This window comes from Vulpes vulpes, chromosome 13, assembly GCF_048418805.1.
Source record: "Vulpes vulpes isolate BD-2025 chromosome 13, VulVul3, whole genome shotgun sequence".
Classification (NCBI taxonomy): domain Eukaryota; kingdom Metazoa; phylum Chordata; class Mammalia; order Carnivora; family Canidae; genus Vulpes; species Vulpes vulpes.
Window position 1 is genome coordinate 131,569,949 of NC_132792.1, and position 19,450 is coordinate 131,589,398.

The 19,450-nt window shown below is 38.4% G+C and overlaps 2 protein-coding genes across 14 annotated transcripts in view; one reads left to right on the forward strand and one right to left on the reverse strand.

Moving 5' to 3' along the window:
• Window positions 1–1,078: 1,078 nt before the first annotated feature.
• On the reverse strand, window positions 1,079–3,781 carry METTL18 (methyltransferase 18, RPL3 N3(tau)-histidine). Of its 4 annotated transcripts, none has more exons than XM_072732977.1 (2): window positions 3,403–3,781; window positions 1,079–2,438 (listed from the first exon to the last, which is right to left on the reverse strand). In XM_072732977.1, the coding sequence occupies exon 2, from the start codon at window positions 2,227–2,229 to the stop codon at window positions 1,132–1,134; it is 1,098 nt and encodes a 365-aa protein (XP_072589078.1). In that variant the 5' UTR covers window positions 2,230–2,438; window positions 3,403–3,781; the 3' UTR covers window positions 1,079–1,131. The 4 variants fall into 4 exon arrangements, with proteins under 4 accessions (XP_072589078.1, XP_025859116.1, XP_025859117.1 ...); XM_026003331.2 differs by having other exon boundaries at window positions 3,485–3,776; XM_026003332.2 differs by having other exon boundaries at window positions 3,475–3,776.
• FIRRM (FIGNL1 interacting regulator of recombination and mitosis) overlaps window positions 3,767–19,450 on the forward strand; it is a 53,216-nt gene continuing 37,532 nt past the window's right edge. For 3 of the 10 annotated variants that reach the window (XR_011996338.1, XR_011996337.1, XM_072732964.1), the window contains exons 1-8: window positions 3,767–3,962; window positions 6,586–6,625; window positions 8,462–8,550; window positions 9,620–9,724; window positions 10,220–10,360; window positions 12,205–12,370; window positions 13,826–13,910; window positions 14,551–14,689. Coding sequence is in view for 6 of the 10 variants with exons in the window: in XM_072732964.1 (XP_072589065.1) it covers window positions 3,852–3,962; window positions 6,586–6,625; window positions 8,462–8,550; window positions 9,620–9,724; window positions 10,220–10,360; window positions 12,205–12,370; window positions 13,826–13,910; window positions 14,551–14,689 (876 nt within the window). In the remaining 4 variants the exon portion in view is untranslated. Of the gene's footprint in view, window positions 4,617–6,585; window positions 6,626–8,461; window positions 8,551–9,619; window positions 9,725–10,219; window positions 10,361–12,204; window positions 12,371–13,825; window positions 13,911–14,550; window positions 14,690–19,450 lie in introns of those variants that run through there. The other 7 variants (XR_011996339.1, XM_072732967.1, XM_072732965.1 and 4 more) reach the window with 5 other exon arrangements.

The following is a 19,450-nucleotide window of genomic DNA, read 5'->3' on the forward strand; positions in this document are numbered from 1 at the left end:
ATCCAAAGGCCTAATTCTAAGTTCATTACATTTCAATACTTGCTTTTGTGCCTTTTAAGGTTGTAAAAGATACTTCGCAAATGCACAGATGCCCACAAGTTAGAGTTGCTATCATGGAAAAGACAAGAAATAACAAATGCTGGTACATATGTGAAGGTTTGTTAGGGATCATATTGAATCTGCAGATCAATTTGGGGATTAACAATACTGTCTCCCAAACATAAAACACACTGTCTTCACTGAATTAGATCTTGTGTAATTTTCTTAAAAGCTGTTTGATTTCTGTCAGTTACTGGTAATACTCCCTCTTTCATTAGTGATTTTAATAATTTGAGACTTCTTGGTCAGTCTAGCCGAAGGCTTGTTAAATGTATTGATCTTTTCAAAGACCTCACTTTTGGCTTTGATTTTTTTTCTATTCTCTATTTCATGATTTCTGCTTTAAGCTTTATTTCCTTCTTTCTGTCTCTGTTGGGTTTATTTTGCTCTTCTTTTTCTGGTCTCTTAAGATAAAATATAGATTATTTTGTCTTTTTTAATGTTTGTTTTTTATTTGGTTTTTGGTATCAATTTTATACTATCATGATTCCCCTGTATTGCTTCCATCTCATTGTGAATTCAACTGCTTAGAATTCTTACTCTTATATATGAGGTAAATGAATATAAAAATAAAACAAAAACTTCTTCCTACTTACCTAAGGCTTTCAGTCTAGTATTTAGGTTTGTACCTTTTAGTGATGTATATGTATGCCCTTAGAATTAATGGCATGGTGATCTGACCAGACACTTCATGTAAACAGAAACTGAGGAGAGATTCAAACTTGAAATAGGAAATGTCAAGTTTCCCCAAGAACAAATTTATATAACATCAAAGGTGGCAGAAAGGCCAAATAAAGGTCAAGAACAGAACACTTTCCCACAAAATAATCTAAATCTCATCAAATGCTCAGGACACTATTCATCTAGTCTAGCCTAACAAGTACAAGGTTATTAATATAGCTGGTATATTATTTGGATAAGCAAACATCATAATTTCAAAAAATAATAGCAAAGCAGAAATCAAACATTTCAAAACAAATTTTTGGTTATTCTGTTTATTTCAGTTGGGACACTCAGTGGACATTAACTGGGTTACTTAAAAGTCATTTCAATTAGGAATCTCTTTAGTCCTTTATCAATTATTTCGAGTGTTCTAGTCTCAAATACATTCCTTTCTTCTACAAACTTCTGAAAGAGATGAATACCTCCACCTACACCAAAATAATGTGCTTTGCTGGCCAAAAGCACCCGTCCATTTTTATCTAACAATCTAAGGAATGTCTGGTGCAAAGTACCATAATAATCTGGATTGTAAATGGTTTCTGAGGTGAGAATGAGATCATATTTTTCAAAGAATTTTTCACTATTTAGTACAAGCTTACAAAACTCAGACCACTCCCCAGAAAAGAACCGGCATTTAGATAATTCTTGTGCTACTTCTGATTTCTTGCATCTTTTCACATCAGGTTCATTTACATCATTTCCTTCGTCTTCCAAAGTAGAGTTAGCCACTACGTTAGGTAAGGTTACTTCATCAATCACCAAACTGTTATAATCTTGAAAATGAATTTCTTTGGCCCCTCCCTTGAATGCAACTATACCCAGCAACCCCGATCCACAGCCAAGATCCAACACTTTTTTCCCAACAAATTTCACCTTGGCCTTTGTGAAATACGCTAGGAGGTCAAAGGTACATTCCCAGATTTTTAAGCCTCCTTCATAAACACCTGTGATCAGATCAGAGTGAGAAGAAAAACTTTGTGAAATTATGTTTTCTCCAGGGAAATTCTCTTTCAACAAGATGGTTTTCACTACTGATACATGTTGGAGACCTGGTAATGTCTCTATGACTTTGTTTTCTAACACTTTCTTTAAATCTTCAGGCATTGTATGCTCTTTGGCAACTCTCACGTAGGGATGTTCTTCCTGTGGCTCCAAGTTACTTGAACTGTTTGCTGCAGTGAGTGAGCTGTCTGTGTCTTGAGAGGGAGCTGCATTTCCCAGTTGCTTATGTTCCAACAAATGATTCTGAGGCAAGTCAAACTGTTCTGTAGAACATTTCCTGTCCCTGTGTTTACCTTCTGACACTGAAGACTCTTTGGAGGAATCCACAGCTGAAGCTCCATCTCCAAGGGGCATTGATTCATTTTCCAGGTGGTTTACTATGGTGAAATTAAACTGAAAAGTCATCCTCTCACTAAAGGCTCACAATCCTTAAATTCAAATTAAGATTCTTCTACTTCTGGATAGAACCGATGACACACACATAACCCTGCTTCAACTATTCATTAGTTTCACTGAGGATTAATTTTTCTATAGCTGCTTATGTGCAGTTACAAATATTTACAGATGTTTCCAAATGACTTTTTAGAGGTCTTTGCTCTTCTTTCAAATTAGCTCTGAAGGAAAAAAAAGAAAATAATTCTTATTAAAAAGTAAGCTGAGGTTAGAAACGACAAATACCCACCATTTGCTTCAATGTGGATGGAACTGGAGGGTATTATGCTGAGTGAAATAAGTCAATCGGAGAAGGACAAACAGTGTATGTTCTCATTCATTTGGGGAATATAAATAATAGTGAAAGGGAATATAAAGGAAGGGAAAAGAAATGTTGGGAAATATCAGGAAGGGAGACAGAACATAAAGACTCCTAACTCGGGGAAATGAACTAGGGGTGGTGGAAGGGGAGGAGGGCGGGTGTTGGAGGGGAATGGGTGACGGGCACTGAGGTGGACACTTGACGGGATGAGCACTGGGTGTTTTTCTGTATGTTGGTAAATTGAACACCAATAAAAATTAATTAAAAAAAAAAAAAAGTAAGCTGAGGGACACCTGGCTGGTTCAGTTGGTAGAGCCATGTGACTCTTGATCTTGGGGTTCTGAGCTCAAGCCCCACATTGAGCACAGAGTTTACATAAAAACAAATGAACAAACAAATAAAAAGCTTTTAAGAAAGGTAAAATGACATATTTCAGTAATGTAACATTAACCAGTATCCTGCTCTGTTAATGCAGCTGCCTTTTCTGTAAAAGCTGTGTAAGGAGAGATCCTTCTCTTAAAAAGAAACACATACACACACTCTTCAGAGTTCAAAAAAATGGGAAAGAGAATAAACTGTAAAAACAAACAAAAGGGGATCCCTGGGTGGCGCAGCGGTTTGGTGCCTGCCTTTGGCCCAGGGCGCGATCCTGGAGACCCGGGATCGAATCCCACGTCGGGCTCCCGGCATGGAGCCTGCTTCTCCCTCTGCCTCTCTCTCTCTGTGTGTGTCTATCATAAATAATAAACAAATAAATAAATAAATCTTAAAAAAAAAAAAAAAGGCGCCGGTGTCTGCCTACCCCACCGCGCCCTGAGGCTTGCATTCATTTTCTGGCTGCAGGTGCCAGTTGCACCCAGACCAGCTGTGCGGTCTCCAAGCCCGAGGGGACAGACCGTAGCAAACCTGGGGCCTTCCGCCTCTGGGGACCTCCGCAAGCGCCTGAGTGCAACGTTTCCAGCGACCGGGACCTGAGTACGCTCACCGCCCGGGAAGCTCCCAGCGCCCAGGGCCCAAGGCCCAGGGCCGACGAACCCCGCGCCAACTCGGACCCTCGGGAGGGGCGGCGCGCACCCGCGAGGCGAGCCCTCCGCCGCCCAGACTAGCCCGACGGCCTCCCAGCCGCGCGCGCCAGGGCTCCCTAGGAACGCGCCCGGCCTCCTCTCTATGGTCACGGGCGCCGGCGGAGGGCTCGCAAGGCCTGCCGGGACGGCGGGAGTTTCCGGTCTTGGCGGTGGCGGGAGCGCTTTGAAGCTGTGCTGGTCGGCGAAGTATGTCTCAGGAACGCGCGGCCCCGGCGAGCGCGGCTCCCCTGGAGGAGTTAAGCGGCTGGACCGAGGAGCTCTGCCGCCGGGAGCTGCCGTCCGTGCTGCCCCGGCTCCTTATATCCTTCGCTGTCGGCTCCACCCGGAGGGGGTGTGGGGCAGGTGTCGCAGCCTTTCTGTGGCCTCTTCACTGGCCGCGGGGTCGTGTTGATGATGGTCGCTGATGAGCGAGATGGGGGAGGGGGGCGGGCGGGGGCCTCCCCTTGGCGCTGGAAGGGCTCGCACTGATGCTCCGCCCTATGATCTTGGCCGCGGCTGTGGCGTTTTCTCCATCCCTTTGTGCCTTTGGGTTTTTCTGTACTTGTCACTTGCGGTTAAGCGTCGATGCACCTTCGCCTGGGGGGCAGGGCAGGCAGGCCCTCAGGCCCGACCTCTCAGGTGAGCTCTGACTCCTGATAGCTGGATGAGGTTAGGGAGATACTCCGCGCGCTCACCTCTAAACTGGATGGCGAATATGGATGCCTTTCTCAGGATGAAGAGAATTAAAGGACGTACATCTGCCACGGTGCCATGTGTGTAACAGACGTCCTGTGATAAAAATGCCCTTCTCAGACCTCTTTTGGCTTTATTGCTGGTTAGAAGGAGGTGCTTCCTTTTGTCATTGGCTTTCAAATACTGAGTCTGAGTCATTAACGCCTCCGTGGTCCAAGTACATACTGTTTTTTCTCGTGCTTGTGAATGTGCCTGGAATCCTAGCTCTCCATGTTAAAAAGGTAATTTTTTTTTTTTAACATCTTTGAACTCACCTTTTTTTTTTTTTTTTTTTTTTAAGATTTTGTTTATTTATTAGAGACACACAGAGAGAGGCAGAGGAGCAGGCTCCATGCAGGGAGCCCCACGTGGGACTCGATCCCGGGTCTCCAGGATCAGGTCCTGCACTGAAGGTGGCGTTAAACCTCTGGGCCACTCGGGCTGCCCAGGAGCTCACCTTTCAACATAAGCTACGCTTAAAAGAAAAAAAAAATGACCTTCATTGTAGAGAGTTTCAAATAATTTTTTTTTTTTTTTTTACATCTGAAGGCAATTCTTCATATTAGCCTTATGTAGAAGTTTTTCACATAAGCATGGGCAAAACCCCACTTAGGTACCAAAGCCGTCTCTTAGTCATTGTGTGGATTCGGAATCCCTGTCTTGAAGGATTTCCACTTGGGAAATGCACAGCCATCCTGCAACTTCAAAACCTTTACTGATTACATAATACATACCAGGCAGGGTGTTAGGCTTTGGGGGAACAAAGATCAGGAACATGGTTCCTCTTTTCTCCCTCAACCTTATGAGGGACTTCAGTTATTGAAGGAAACATTTCCACTTGGTTTTGCATCTCAGACTTAACATTCAAAAGAACCTAAACCTGTTCTCCCCCCCCCCCCATTTTTTTTTTTAAGGTTTTATCCATTTATTCATGAGACACAGAGGCAGAGACTTAGGCTGAGGGAGAAGCAGGAGAAGCAGGGAGCCTTACTCGGGACTCCATCCCAGGACTCCAGGATCACCGCCTGGGCGGAGGGCAGGGGCTAAACCGCTGAACCACCCAGGGATCCCTTTCCCCCAATTTTCAACACTTTTAAACAAATGAAAGATATGTTTTTAGTAAATCTATACAGTCACATCACCCAAACATAATTATTTTCATGTTTTGAACTTTACATATTATTTTCCTGTCTTTACTTGCAGCATGTCTACATAATCATTAACTTAGATTTAATTTTGGAAGGGTCCAACATTTTTTTGACCATTGCTGAAATTTTTCTGTAAGACAAATTCGACCCTATTAAACTAAATAAAATGAACTGACTATACCTCATTTCGATTTCTGCTGTAAAATTCATATATGCAAAGTAAGATGTCAGAAGAAGGATCAATTCTTGTATTAATGTGATGAAGTTATAGTTTGTTCATTTTTCTTACTGACACATTCTTTAATCTTATTTTACAACAAAACATTTTTAACAATTCCTGATGGTATACAAGTGTACAGTTTATAATATAATTACTACTATTGTAATGAACATAGGATAATTTAATGTCACATATTTGTGTTTGCTATGTGCAGAAGAATTTCAGTCGATAAGGTTGGTAAGAGATACACAAGTAACATGGAGACAAAGTGTTGAGTGCAAATAAAATACTGGAGAGATGTGAAGGAGGAAGAAATTTCTTTCCGTTTTAGAAACCAGAAATCCATGGATAATATAGTACTATTCCTCATCTGTCAAAAGTATATCAACTATACATAGTTTGAAAAGACAATCTTATCCCTGCTCAATTTTGAAAGTATTTCCTTGAAGTATTTTCATTAAACTGTAGTCTACCTAAGAACATTAAATTTTTAGGGATCCCTGGGTGGCGCAGCGGTTTGGCGCCTGCCTTTGGCCCAGGGCGTGATCCTGGAGACCCGGGATCGAATCCCATGTCGGGCTCCTGGTGCATGGAGCCTGCTTCTCCCTCTGCCTGTGTCTCTGTCTCTCTCTCTCTCTCTCTGTGTGACTATCATAAATAAATAAATAAATAAAAAATTTAAAAAAAATTAAATTTTTAAAAGCAAATTAAGCCAGTAAATTGAATCTACTTTCAGTTTCTTACTGATCATTGCCTAAACTTAAAGAAGGCTGTTTTTTAGATTTGTTCTTAGTAGTGAATATCCTATTACTGTGATACTAGTGTCTTCCTTAATTTTTTTACTCTATGTATCAGCATTCAGACAGTTGGATCGAGCATATTCGTAAGTAAAATTATCTTAATTGTTTAATATATTTTGATGTCATTACAGTCTGAGTCCAACATATCTCAGTACAGTTTCATATTCCTTTCATATGTGTTCTAATAGTGTTAGAGCCTCTGTAAATTTCAGTTACTTAAAATAACCAAATTCCTTTAAATTGTAGTACTTCAAGTTTTAAGCTCTTTTTTAGATGGATACCAGAACTGTTGATAATGTCCATATAAACACATTGATATTTTAAATGTTAGTTGTTGAACTGGTTAGACCTATGTAAAACATAATTTGCAGTCTGCTCTCGGTTGACTTTCTCATCTTTATCTGTGTTCTTTAATCTTACTTGGATTTTTTTATTTACTTATTTGGTTAGGAGAAGAGATGAATTAAAGACTAGACTAGACAGTTTACTCAAATTTGAGTTATTCTGTTTGCACTTCAGTTGGTTGTGGATATTTATAATTTTCAACTATGTTGACTTTTGAGTCTAATTTTTTAAAGTTTTTTTTTATCCTGAGTATGAGTTATACATTCACTGTAGAAAATTTGAAACAGCGGGCAGCCCCGGTGGCGCAGCAGTTTAGTGCCGCCTGCAGCCCAGGGCATGATCCTGGAGTCCCGGGATCAAGTCCCATGTCAGGCTCTCTGCATGGAGCCTGCTTCTCCCTCTGCCTGTGTCTCTGCCTCTCTCTCTCTCTCTCTCTGCATCTCTATGAATAAATAAATAAAATCTTAAAAAAAAAAAAAATTTGAAACAGGGATCCCTCGGTGGCTCAGCGGTTGAGCACCTGCCTTTGGCCCAGGGCATGATTCTGGAGACCTGGGATCGAATCCCACATTGGGCTCCCTGCATGGAGCCTGCTTCTCCCTCTGCCTGTGTCTCTGTCTCTCTCTGTGTGTGTCTCTCTTATGAATAAATAAATAAATCTTAAAAAAAATTTTTAAAACATGCAGAAAATCAGAAAAGATAATGAAACAATCATTAATCCAACATGGTTAAGGTTTTGGTATAGCACATTCTCAGCTTGATTCTATACATTCTTTCTAGGCTATTATTATTTGTATATACATGTTTAGATATAGTAAGATTGGGAGTATACTAATTTGGAAGCTTAGTCATTTAGCCTTTGAGTATTGTGAATACTTTAATAGTGTTTTTTTTTTTTTAAAGATTTTATTCATTTATTCATGAAAAACACAGATTGAGAGAGAGAGGCAGAGACACAGGCAGAAGGAGAAGCAGGTTCCATGCAGCGAACCTGATGGGGGACTTGATGCTGGGACTCCGGGATCATGCCCTGAGTCAAAGGCAGATGCTTAATCGCTGAGCCACCCAAGGATCCCCTTTTTCATAGTTTTAAATGATCTCTAACAATAATTTTAATGATAGCAAATCCTATTCAGTAGATGTACCCACATCCAATAAGTGGTCCTCAATGGCTGGACATACAGAATCTTTTTGAGCTTTTGTTTTCATGTTATTATTTCAGATATTTAATAGTTTCTCTCCATAGGGGCATCTGGGTGGCTCAGTAGTTAAGTGCCTTCTGTTGAGGTCACAATCTCAGGGTCTTGGGATCCAGCCCCGTGTCCTCCCTGCTGAACAGGGAGTCTCCCTCTCCCTTTCCTCCCCACCCCCAACTTGTGTATGTGTGTGTGTCAAATAAATAAAATTTTAAAAAATAGTTTCTTTACAGAGAATATGGCATTTTGAAACTGTTGTACAAGGCTTCAGATTGGTAGTACTTCCATATTTTTGTGTTTGGGGAAGGGAGGTAGTGATCTCTGTTGACTGACATGATTTAATATTCTAATAAAATATGTTACTGTTTTGCTTTATAGAAATTCTGAAGATTATTGTGGAAATGTTTTTACCTCATATGAACCACCTGACGCTGGAACAGACTTTCTTCTCACAAGTGCTGCCAAAGGTGTAATATCATTTTAATCAGTCTACATGTTCTAAAGGCTGTTTTAATCTAGCCTCAATTTTAGATCATTTGTTCTTAACTGTGGCTCCTTTTTTCCTCATGTATCAGCATATCTGAAATACAAATAATGTAGTCAGAAATAGATCTCATGTGAGAACATGATGGTGAGTGTGATCATTAGGTAATTAAAAATTATTTTAAGTAGTATAGATCCTTTACTAATTGAATATACATTATTTATAGCTAATTTTAAATACTCTTGTATTTCATAGCGATTCAATGAAAAATTAGGATTGATGAAGTTAGCTAAGTATCGTCTCTGTAGTTTATTGTTAAATTTCATTGTCTAGAAAAATGGAGCCAATTTTTAGGAAAAGATTTATTTTAGAAAGAAAATGGCACTGGAGTGATCATGGGGGAGGGGCAGAAGAAGAGGGAGAGAAAGAATCCCAAGCCGACTCCCCACTGAGTGCAGAGCCCTACACGGGGCTTGATCTCACAACCCTGAGACCGTGACCTGAGTTGAAACCAAGAGTTGGATGCTCAACTGACTCAGCCACCTCGGCACCCCAGGAGCCAAATTTTATTAAAGAAGTCTTAAAATTAAAAAGAGGCTAGAATAACCAAGAGAAAACATTAAGTTCACCAACTACATTATTACCTTTTAGATATATTGGTATACCTTTTCTCTGAAAAGAGACTTTTTTTTAATTGTAGGAATTAAAGGTATTTTCTTGCCAAAAATGAAACATTTTAAAATGATTTCTAGGTTTAGCTTTGAAGCAGATAATCATCAAGATTCCTACTACTCATATTCACTTGATTGTTCTCAATCTCATCTCTATCTCAAAGTTTCTTAGAATTTTTTCTTGACCAGCAGAAAAAGATCTAGCTGTTACATATATGATATACATGTATAATTTCATTTACTTTATTGAGTGCCATTGTTAAACCAGATAATATCCCATAGCTATTGCTAATGAAAAATTATCTGATTTTTTTTCCTTTATGTCTTCCCTTTGTAGTGTTTTCTGTTACTCTTTATTTATAATGTGCTTGCTTTTCACAGACTGTGAAATTATTTGATGACATGATGTACGAGTTAACCAGTCAAGCCAAAGGACTATCAAGCCATAATTTAGAAATCCAGACCACTCTAAGGAATATTTTACAAGTATGTCAAATTTATTAGGAAGGACATAGGGAAGGAGCTTAAACACTGTAAGAATTTTTATACTGACAGTAATTAGCTATGTATCCTTTATGTAGTGACTCAGTGTTGGAATTAAATTTATAGAATTAAAGATATGAATGCAAAAAGATAAATTTTGTATTTTTTAATAGTTTAATGCTGAGTAAACATCAAACTTGTATCAGACAACAAATAATCAAGATAGCATGCCTTACCTGTAATTTTAAAGCATATATGTACAACATCTGCTGTATGCTTTGATGTGTGGGTTAGGATTCCAACTTTTTTTTTTTAAACCAAATGGGAGCCAGTTCTTCCAATATTTGTAGTTCTGATAGACTAACATTCAATGAAAGGAGGAACAGAGTGTGCATTTTGCTAACTGCTATATCCCTAATACTCAGCATATTGTCTGATACTTTTCTAGGTCTTTGCACAAAAACATACTGTGAATGAAACTTCTTTCCTTATTTCCAGACAATGGTGCAGCTCCTAGCAGCTCTTACAGGATGTGTTCAGCATGTCTGTGCCACACAGGAATCCATCATTCTAGAAAATATTCATAGTCTTCCCTCCTCAGTCCTACATGTAATCAAAAGTACATTTGTACATTGTAAGGTGAGTAATGTGTCTGAGTATACTTTCAATGGCCTGGAATCCACAGGCAAAAGAGCTGAGGGATATAGTGTTTGCATTTAGGATTTTACATATTAGCCTATATTACTGGAATAAACTTTTCATTAGAACAAAGAACCACCACGTACAGGCATACCTTGTTTTTTTGCATTTCCCAGATAGTGTGTTTTTTACAGATTGGAAGCTTGTGGCAACCCTGTGTCCAGCAAGTCTGTTGGTGTCATTTTTCCAACAACATTCTCTTGTTTCTTGTCTCTGTATCACATTCTGGTAATTTTTGCAATATTTCAAACATTTTCATTATTGTGTTTGTTATAGTGATCTGTGATCAGTGATATGACTTGCTGAAAATTCAGATTATGGTTAGCATTTTTTAGCATAAATATTTTTAAATTAAGGTATATTCATTGCTTTTTTAAATATAAATTGAATTAATTAACTTATAGTGTATTATTAATTTCAGAGGTAGAGTTTAGTGATACATCAGTTGCATATAAGACCCAGTGCTCATTACTTCAAGTACCCTCCTTAATGCCCATCACCCAGTTACCCCATCCCCCCACCTACCTCCCCACCAGTGACCTTGTTTGTTTCCTATGGTTAAGATTCTCTAATGGTTTGTCTCCCTCTTGATTACATCTTGTTTTATTTTACCCTCCCTTCCTCTGTGATCCTGTTTTTTTTCTTAAATTCCACATTTGAGTGAAATCACATGATAATTGTCTTTCTCTGATTGACTTATTTCATTTAGCATAATGTTCTCCAGTTCCATCCATGTTGTTGCAAATGGCAAGATTTCATTTTTTTTTTTTTTGATGGCTGAGTAATGTCATTCCCCCCCCCCCCCCCACACACACACCCCACATCTTCTTTATCCATTCATCTGTCAATGGATATCTGTCAATGGATATAGTTTGGCTGTCGTGGACACTGCTGCTATAAACATTGGGGTGCAGATGCTCCTTTGGATCACTACATTTGTATCTTTGGAGTGTATACCTAGTAGTGTCATTGCTGGATTGTTAGGTAGCTCTATTTTTAACTTTTTGAGGAGCCTCCATACTGTTTTCCAGAGTGCTTGCACCAGCTTGCATTCCCATCAGCAGTCGACATAGTGTTATTGCACACTTAACAGACTGCAGTGTAGTATAAATATAACTTTTATATGCACTGGGAAACCAAAAACTTTATTTAACTCCTTTTATTGCAGTGGTCTGGAACTGAATCTGCAGTATTTCTGAGGTGCACCTGTATGTAAATATTTGTTTCAAAATGTTAAAAGGAAGTGATTATAAAAAAATGGGCTTTTGTGGGTTTTTTGTTGTTGTTTATTCTGTTTCCTTTCTACAAAGAAAGAAGAGACAGATTTGTGTTGAGTTAAAGGAATCCTGAAATTGTTCTATTATGGCAGTGTTGGATCAGATGAATTCCTTAATGATTAGGTGCCTATAAAAAGGACATGAGTCCTTTTGTAGTCCATCTCTATTCCTGAGGCAGCTTTAAAGCATAAAAATTAGGATTTGTGGGTCACAGGCAGTTTTGATCCTGGTATTCATAGGGTGAATAAAATCACTAGTTTAATGCTTCTCTTTGGTGATAGAGTGCTAAAAGTCATGCACCTGACTGAATGTTATGTATCTCCCTTTTAGTTCTATATAATAAAGCACACACTATATAAGGGGTGGTCACTATACATTTGTTCAATGAGTAAATATGTGATTCAGTAGAAAGCACTGAAGTTATGAGCTTTGATAGAATGACTTAAAGTAAATTTGGCCTTAAGCTTTTTATGATTTGCAATTTCTCTCATTTTTATTTGTGATCAGGCTAGTGAATCCATCTATTCTGGACATTTACACCTAGTTTCAGACCTTCTCCAGGCTCTTTTCAAGGAGGCCTATTCTCTTCAAAAGCAGCTAATGGAACTACTGGATATGGTATGCATGGATCCTTTAATAGATGAAAATGATGATGTTTTGAATATGGTAATAGGTGAGTGAGGAAACTTCCTACTTATGTGATATATGTTGACTAAACTGTATATCCATTTAAGTTACTGAACCCAGTGTTGTTTCTAATGCTTCATGGTATTTACTCAGTATGTATAAAAAAATTTAAATCCTACCTGATAAATTTTTAATCCTTTAAATTTTAGAATTTATAAAATTGGTATGTGGTGCCTTAACATAGATTTGTATATTCAGTTCATGTTCACCATACATGATTTTTCCCCAGTGATTAGTAAAGTCATGCAACTTTATACCTTGTAAAGTAGTCCAGATTCTGAGGCAGTAACTTTCAGAGTTTTTAAACCGTAATTGAGTAAGAAATGAAGTTTGCATTTCTTTCCAGAGAATTATAAGTTGCGCATATATATGTATGTTCGTGACTCTGTATATATAAATTGCATTTATTATATGTAAAATAATACCTGTTTTGCATATAATGTGCTCTGTCATACTATTTTTAGAGAATTACTGATTGCTACTTCATAATTTTATCACTCACCAGTGGATTATAACCCAGAGTGTGAAAAACAGCAATATATAAGGGCAAAGCTTTATAACTTTGGGTTAGAGTTAAGTTGGGTTTGTGCAGTGTATCAGGTACCTCCTGCTCTACAAAAAACCACCCCAAAATCTAGTGGATTAAAACAACTGCTTTACTTATTCATGATTCTGTGAGTTAGCAGTTTAGGCTGGGCTTAGCTGGAACAGCTTTCTCTGCTCTACATGGTAACAGCTGGTTCACTCACTCGTGTTTTTGTGGTCATTGACCTCACCCATATCTCACTGTTGGAGGCAGAAGCATCGAGCTGGCCATGTATGGCACATCATCCAGGAGGCTAGCCCAGGCTCTGTCACCTGATGACGGCCTCAGGGTCACCATCAGGAGAGGACAAGCCCCAATGTGCAAGCACTATTATCCTGTTGACCAAAGTAAGTCATGGAGCTGAGGCCCAGATCAGTGTGGAAAGAAACGTCCAAGAGTGTAGACACAGAAAGGGAAGTCACTGGTCATTTTTATAAGTAAAAGGGAAGTGTAGAAGCCTTCCATAAATACTTTGCAAATTTACTTTAATTCTTCCTTATTTGGTGTTCTTTCCTTTGCAACTTATTTTGCATTTTGGATTAGAATATCTATAGAATATTTCAATTATAAAAGGGCACAGCTTTTATTCTGCTGAACATTTTATTTTAGTTTATTTAGGACATTGAGTTTTATTTAGATATATGTAAATGTCAAAAATTAATTTTCTGTAATTTGTAAAAACCGTAAATCAAAAATGTGACACTTATTTTAAAAATTATTTTGAAACTTTTTTTCTAACTGCATTGCCTATCTTAACAAATGTCTAAACTGTTCAGTAGATAGTTTTAAATTATGAAGAAACTCACCCCATATGACATTTGAATGTCCTCAGAGCTCTCTTTTCTTTTTTTGTAGTTATTCATTCATTGTTGGATATCTGCTCTGTTATTTCCAGTATGGACCATGCGTTTCATGCCAATACTTGGAAATTTATAATTAAGTAAGTTTTTTTTTTTTTTTTTTGCTTTTGCTTTTTGTAATGTATTTTCCATATCTAAAATCTTAATTATCTCCTGTCCTGGGGCCTTCTCACACTCTCTCCCTCTGCTTGGGGTGCTCCTCTCCATACCCTGCATCTTGCTGACTCCTGTTTATCCTTCACATGTCAGCTTAAGTGTTATGTCCTTGTGATAGTGGTCTTTGCTATTCTTACCCTGAGAATGAGTTATTTTAGATCTCTACTATAGTATCCTGGACTTTTCTAGCTTAGTATTTCTCACAACTGTAATTAATTATTCTTAAAATTATTTAATGTTCTTTCCTGTGCTAGACCACAAGTTCCATGCAGACAGGGCAGAGATTGTATCTTCATTCACTTGTCCATCCTCAAGGCCTAGCAGAATATGTGGAATGTTAGTAAGAGTTCAATAAATTTCATAAAGAGGAATAAGAAATTAGCCACTTAATAAAGCTAACATGACCACTTTAGAGGTAACATCAGCATGTGTTAATGATGCCATGTCTAATATAGATGATGCATTATGATTTTTACATGTTACTTCAAGTCATATTTTTATGGTCTTATGTTACTTGATGTGTTACTTATGACTGTATTCTTTTTTTTTTTTTTATTCATTTAGGCAGAGCCTTAAGCACCAGTCAGTTATAAAGAGTCAGCTGAAACACAGAGATATAATCACCAGCTTGTGTGAGGACATTCTTTTCTCCTTCCATTCCTGTTTACAGTTAGCCGAGCAAATAACACAGTCAGATGCACAGGTAAGCATGGTGTGACAGCAGCTCTATGTTCATTAGGCAGTTACTCAGTCTCATTTGAATCTATGTATCAGTTTACCTCAAAGGGTTTTGATTTGTTTTTTTGTGGTCATTTTTTTCAATCTATGATTATTTGTAGTCCATAATTACTTTTCACCCCAAACATTGCATTAGACTCTTACCTGCTCTTATTCCCTCTAGAAACTGGCTGTTGTGCCTCCCATCCACCCCCATCCCCAGCTTTTTATGTAATAACTGGTTTAGTCAAGGCATTATCTTCAGAATTCTTTCATTCTTTCCTACCCGAGGTCACAGATCTAACTCCTTCGTCCTGTATTTATCTCAGGTCGTGTGATAGAGGCACAGACTGTCTGTTTTTCACCAACCCTATAGTGATGGGATATGCAGCTGTGTGTGTATGTGTCTGTGGGCTCAAATTCATGCACACTTATATTTATTTTGATTTCAAAAAGTTACAGTGTTGAATTGGCATCCCATTTATGAAACATACTGTATTAAAATTTATAATAAGTTTATTGGGAATTAATAGTTCATTTTCCTATAACAGTTTTATACATAGTGACTTTTGTTCTCAGACTAGCCCTTTAAATTTTATTTAACCCATAATGGCCCTAAATTATAGGATTAATAGTATTCAGGACCTAAGAGTTATATGTAGTAATTTCGGTGGGAAAATGAGTTAAATATAAATATTCTTCCGTAAAGTAACAGTAACCTCCCTTCCCATTGTGGACTTGCTAGTGGATACAGGCAATTCATTTGTACCTGTGCCCCTCCCTACCCAGCAGCCATGGGGGTGGATGTGTAAGTTCCTCCCTTTGCTACACAGGGTTGCAACTCCAGGAGCAGAGGTTATCTGGAAGGACCCACCCAAGGGGAGGACAGTAGTTTGAAAAGGAGTTCTGAAGTTGGTAAGAAGGAACTGAGGAGCAGCTATAAGACTTTAGGGTCACCTTTTCCTTCTTGCTTCTCTTCTTTTTCTCTTATCTATTCTCTCCTTACATCCTTTCTTTTCTCCTTTTCTTTCCCACCCCTACTTCCTTGCATCAAGTCTCCTTTCCAGTTCCCCTCACTCTTCTGTGAGGAGGGGGCATTTGGCTGAGTATCTTGTGTCGTGGCAGGAAGGTGGTTGTTCTCCGCTTCTGTCCTGTATGTCTATATCCTCAACCCCAACCCCCTCTTGTCTTGCTTTCCTTCTTAAGTTGACCCTACAGACCCTCCAGCTGGTGCTGGGAGAGTAAAATTAGAAGAGATTTGGGACAGGAGAAACATGGAGAGAGTCCAAGCAATAGTATAATGGAAGAGAAAAGAGAAGTCCTGATGGTGCCTGATCAGTGTGGCTATTAGTACACAGAATAGTTAACGTTCAGCTTCTATACAACATTTGTATGTAGAAATCAGAGAATAAATTATAAACTATCCTAACCATCCAAGCAAATTTTCATGCTTTCCTTGTGAAAATTTGGCACTGATAAAGGGACTAGCACTACTCACTGTCCATTGCCTGAAATGGAGTTTTGAGGTTCTGTGGTTTCTCCCTTCTGAACTCCCTTCTGAACCCTTCTGAATTCTGAGCAGCAACGCCCTCTGCTGTTCACTATTGATATTTATTCAGGAATTAAATGATTATTTTAAGTCTTCCAAGCAGTTTTCTCACTTTGTTTTCAAAAGCATCAAAATAAAACTACCAAATTTAATAGCTGCTATGCTATTTATGAAAGCATACAGATGTATCAGTCCCTGTAGTAGGTTCCTAGGCCTGCTATAAGGGCACCTGAGTGGCTCAGTGGGTGAGCATCTGCCTTTGACTCAGGTGGTGATCCTGGGGTTCTGGGATTGAGGTCTGTATCGGGCTCCCTGCAGGGAACTTGCTTCTCCCTCTGCCTTTCTCTGTGTCTCTCATGAATAAATAAAATCTAAAAAAATAAAATAAAATAAAATAAAAATGAAGAAATTACCACAGGTGTGCCTAGGTGGCTCAGTGGTTGAGCATCTGTCTTTGGCTGAGGTTGTGATCCCAGGGTCCTGGGATGGAGTCCCGCACCAGGCTCCCTGCAGGGAGCCTGCTTCTCCCTCTACCTATGTGTCTGCCTCTCTCTCTCTCTCTCTCGTGAGTAAATAAATAAAATCTTAAAAAAAAAATTACCATAAATTGAGTGCCTTACACAATTTATTATTCCATAGTTCTAGAGGAGACAAGTCTATAATGTATCAGAAGGAACATGTTCTTTTGAAAGGTCTTGGGTAGAGTCTGCTCCATGCCATTCTGTTAGCTTCTGGTGTCACTGGCATTCCTTGGTGTATAGCTGCAGAACTCCTTTCTCTGCCTCCATCATCATGTGGTATTCTCTCTCTGGGTCCTCACATCATCTTCATATAAGGACAAGACACCAGTCATACTGAACTGAGGGTATACCCTATTCCAGTGTAGCTTCAGCCTACCTGATTATATCTTTGATGACCCTGTTTCCAAATAAAGTCATATTCTATGGTACTGGTGATTAAAACTTTAACATATCTTTTAAACAAGATTGACATTTATTCTCTATTAAGTTTTGACACAGTTTCAAAAAGAGAATGTCATATTAAATTTTTTAACATATACTTTTTTAACCCCAGTGATTTAGTTTTTCTTTTATAAATTTTTTTAATGTTTATTTATTTATTTATTCATGAGAAACACAGAGAGAGAGAGGGGCAGAGACACAGGCAGAGGGAGAAGCAGGCTCCATGCAAGGAGCCTGATATGGGACTCGATCCCGGGTCTCCAGGATCACACCCTGGGCTGCAGGCGGTGCTAAACTGCTGCGCCACCGGGGCTGCCCAGTGATTTAGTTTTTCTATAAAGATAGGGAAATTTATTTTTCAGGCATTTAAAAATAAATTTAATTTCCACTGTAATTGCTACCTTTCTTTATATAATGCTTATAGAAATTGATATTTGGAAAATAAACATATACTTTTCCATATAAATATATAGCTTATTATAAATGTAAAAATACTTTTTTAAAAGATTATTTATTTGAGAGAGAGCATGTGCACAGAGGGAAAGGGAGTGGGAGAAGTAGACTCTCCATTGAGTAGGGAGCCCAATGTGGGGCTCCATCCCAAGACCCCAAGATCATGGCCCCATCCAAAGGCAGGTGCTTTAACCAACTGAGCCACCCAGGTGCCCGTAAAATTTTATTTTTTTAATATTTTTTTGTCTTTATTTATTTATCATAGTCACACAGAGAGAAAGAGAGAGGCAGAGACACAGGCAGAGGGAGAAGCAGGCTCCATGCACCGGGAGCCTGATGTGGGACTCGATCCCGGGTCTCCAGGATCGTGCCCTGGGCCAAAGGCAGGCGCCAAACCACTGCGCCACCCAGGGATCCCCTGTAAAATATTTTTAATCGAAGTATAGTTGGCTTACAGTATTATATTAGTTTCAGATATACTACATAGTGATTTGTTGACATTTGTAGGCAATATTAAAATGCTCATCACAATTAAGTTACCACTTGTCACCATATAAAGTTATTACAATACCATGGAGTATATTCCCTATGCTGTACCTTTCATTCCTGCAGCTTTTCATTCCTTAACTGGAAGCTTGTGCCCCTCACTCCCTTTCACCCTTTTTGGTCATCCTCTTACATCATCTTCCACCCCCACCTCTGGCAACCACCATTTTGTTCTCTGTACTTAATGAGTCTGTTTCTGTTTTGTTTTGTTTTGTTTTTTAGATTCCACATGTAAGTGAAATCACATAGTACCTGTCTTTCTTGGTCTGACTTCTTTAACTTAGTACAATATGCTCTAGATCAGTCCATGTTGCGAATGGCAAAATGTCATTCTTTTTTGTGGCTGAGTAATAGTCCAGTGTGTGTGTGTGTGTATATATGTATGTGTGTATGTATGTGTGTACACATTACATCTTCTTTATCCATTTCATCTATCATTGGAAAGTTATGTTCTTTCCATATCTGGGCTATTGCAAATAATGCTACAGTAAACATGGAGGTACATATATGTTTTTGAATTAATGTTTTCATTTTCTTTGGGTAAGTACCCAGATGTGGGACTACTAGACAATATGGTATTTCTATTTTTAGTTTTATAAAGAACCACCACACTATTTTCCATGGTGTCTACCCAGTTTATTCCCACCAACTGTGCATGAGGATTCCCTTTTCTCTACATCCTCCCCAACACTTACTATTTCTTATTTTTTTGATGCTAGCCTTTCTGACACGTGTAAGGTGATATCTTGGTTTTGATTTACATTTTTCTAATGATAGTGATGTTGAGCTTCTTTTCATGTATCTGTTGACCATCTGTGTATCTTCTTTGGAAAAATGTCTATTCAGGTCCTCTGCCCATTTTTTAATCAGATTGTCTGCTTTTTTGGTGTTGAGTCATAGGAATTCTTTATGTATTTTGGATATTAACTCATTATCAGTATATTATTTGCAACTTCTCCATTTTGTTGCTTTTCATTTTGTTGATGATAAACATGTACTTCTATATCTGTATGCCTATACTTAGCTTCATTGCATGCTACATTTAGCTTTATTAGTATTTTTGTTTTATTTTTAAAGAAAGGATGCTTGGTATTTAGAAACATTGAAAATGATCTCCCCACACCTTCTTTGTTGACATTAGGATGCAAACCTTTCTTTCTTTCTTCCTTCCTTTCCTTTCCTTTCCTTTCCTTTCTTCCTTCCTTCCTTTTTTTTTTTTTTTTTTTTAGAAGGGGGA

Coding starts and splice junctions, on each gene's coding strand:
- METTL18 (XM_072732977.1), bottom strand. CDS start 2,229: ATGACTTTTCAGTTTAATTTCACCATAGTAAACCACCTGGAAAATGAA.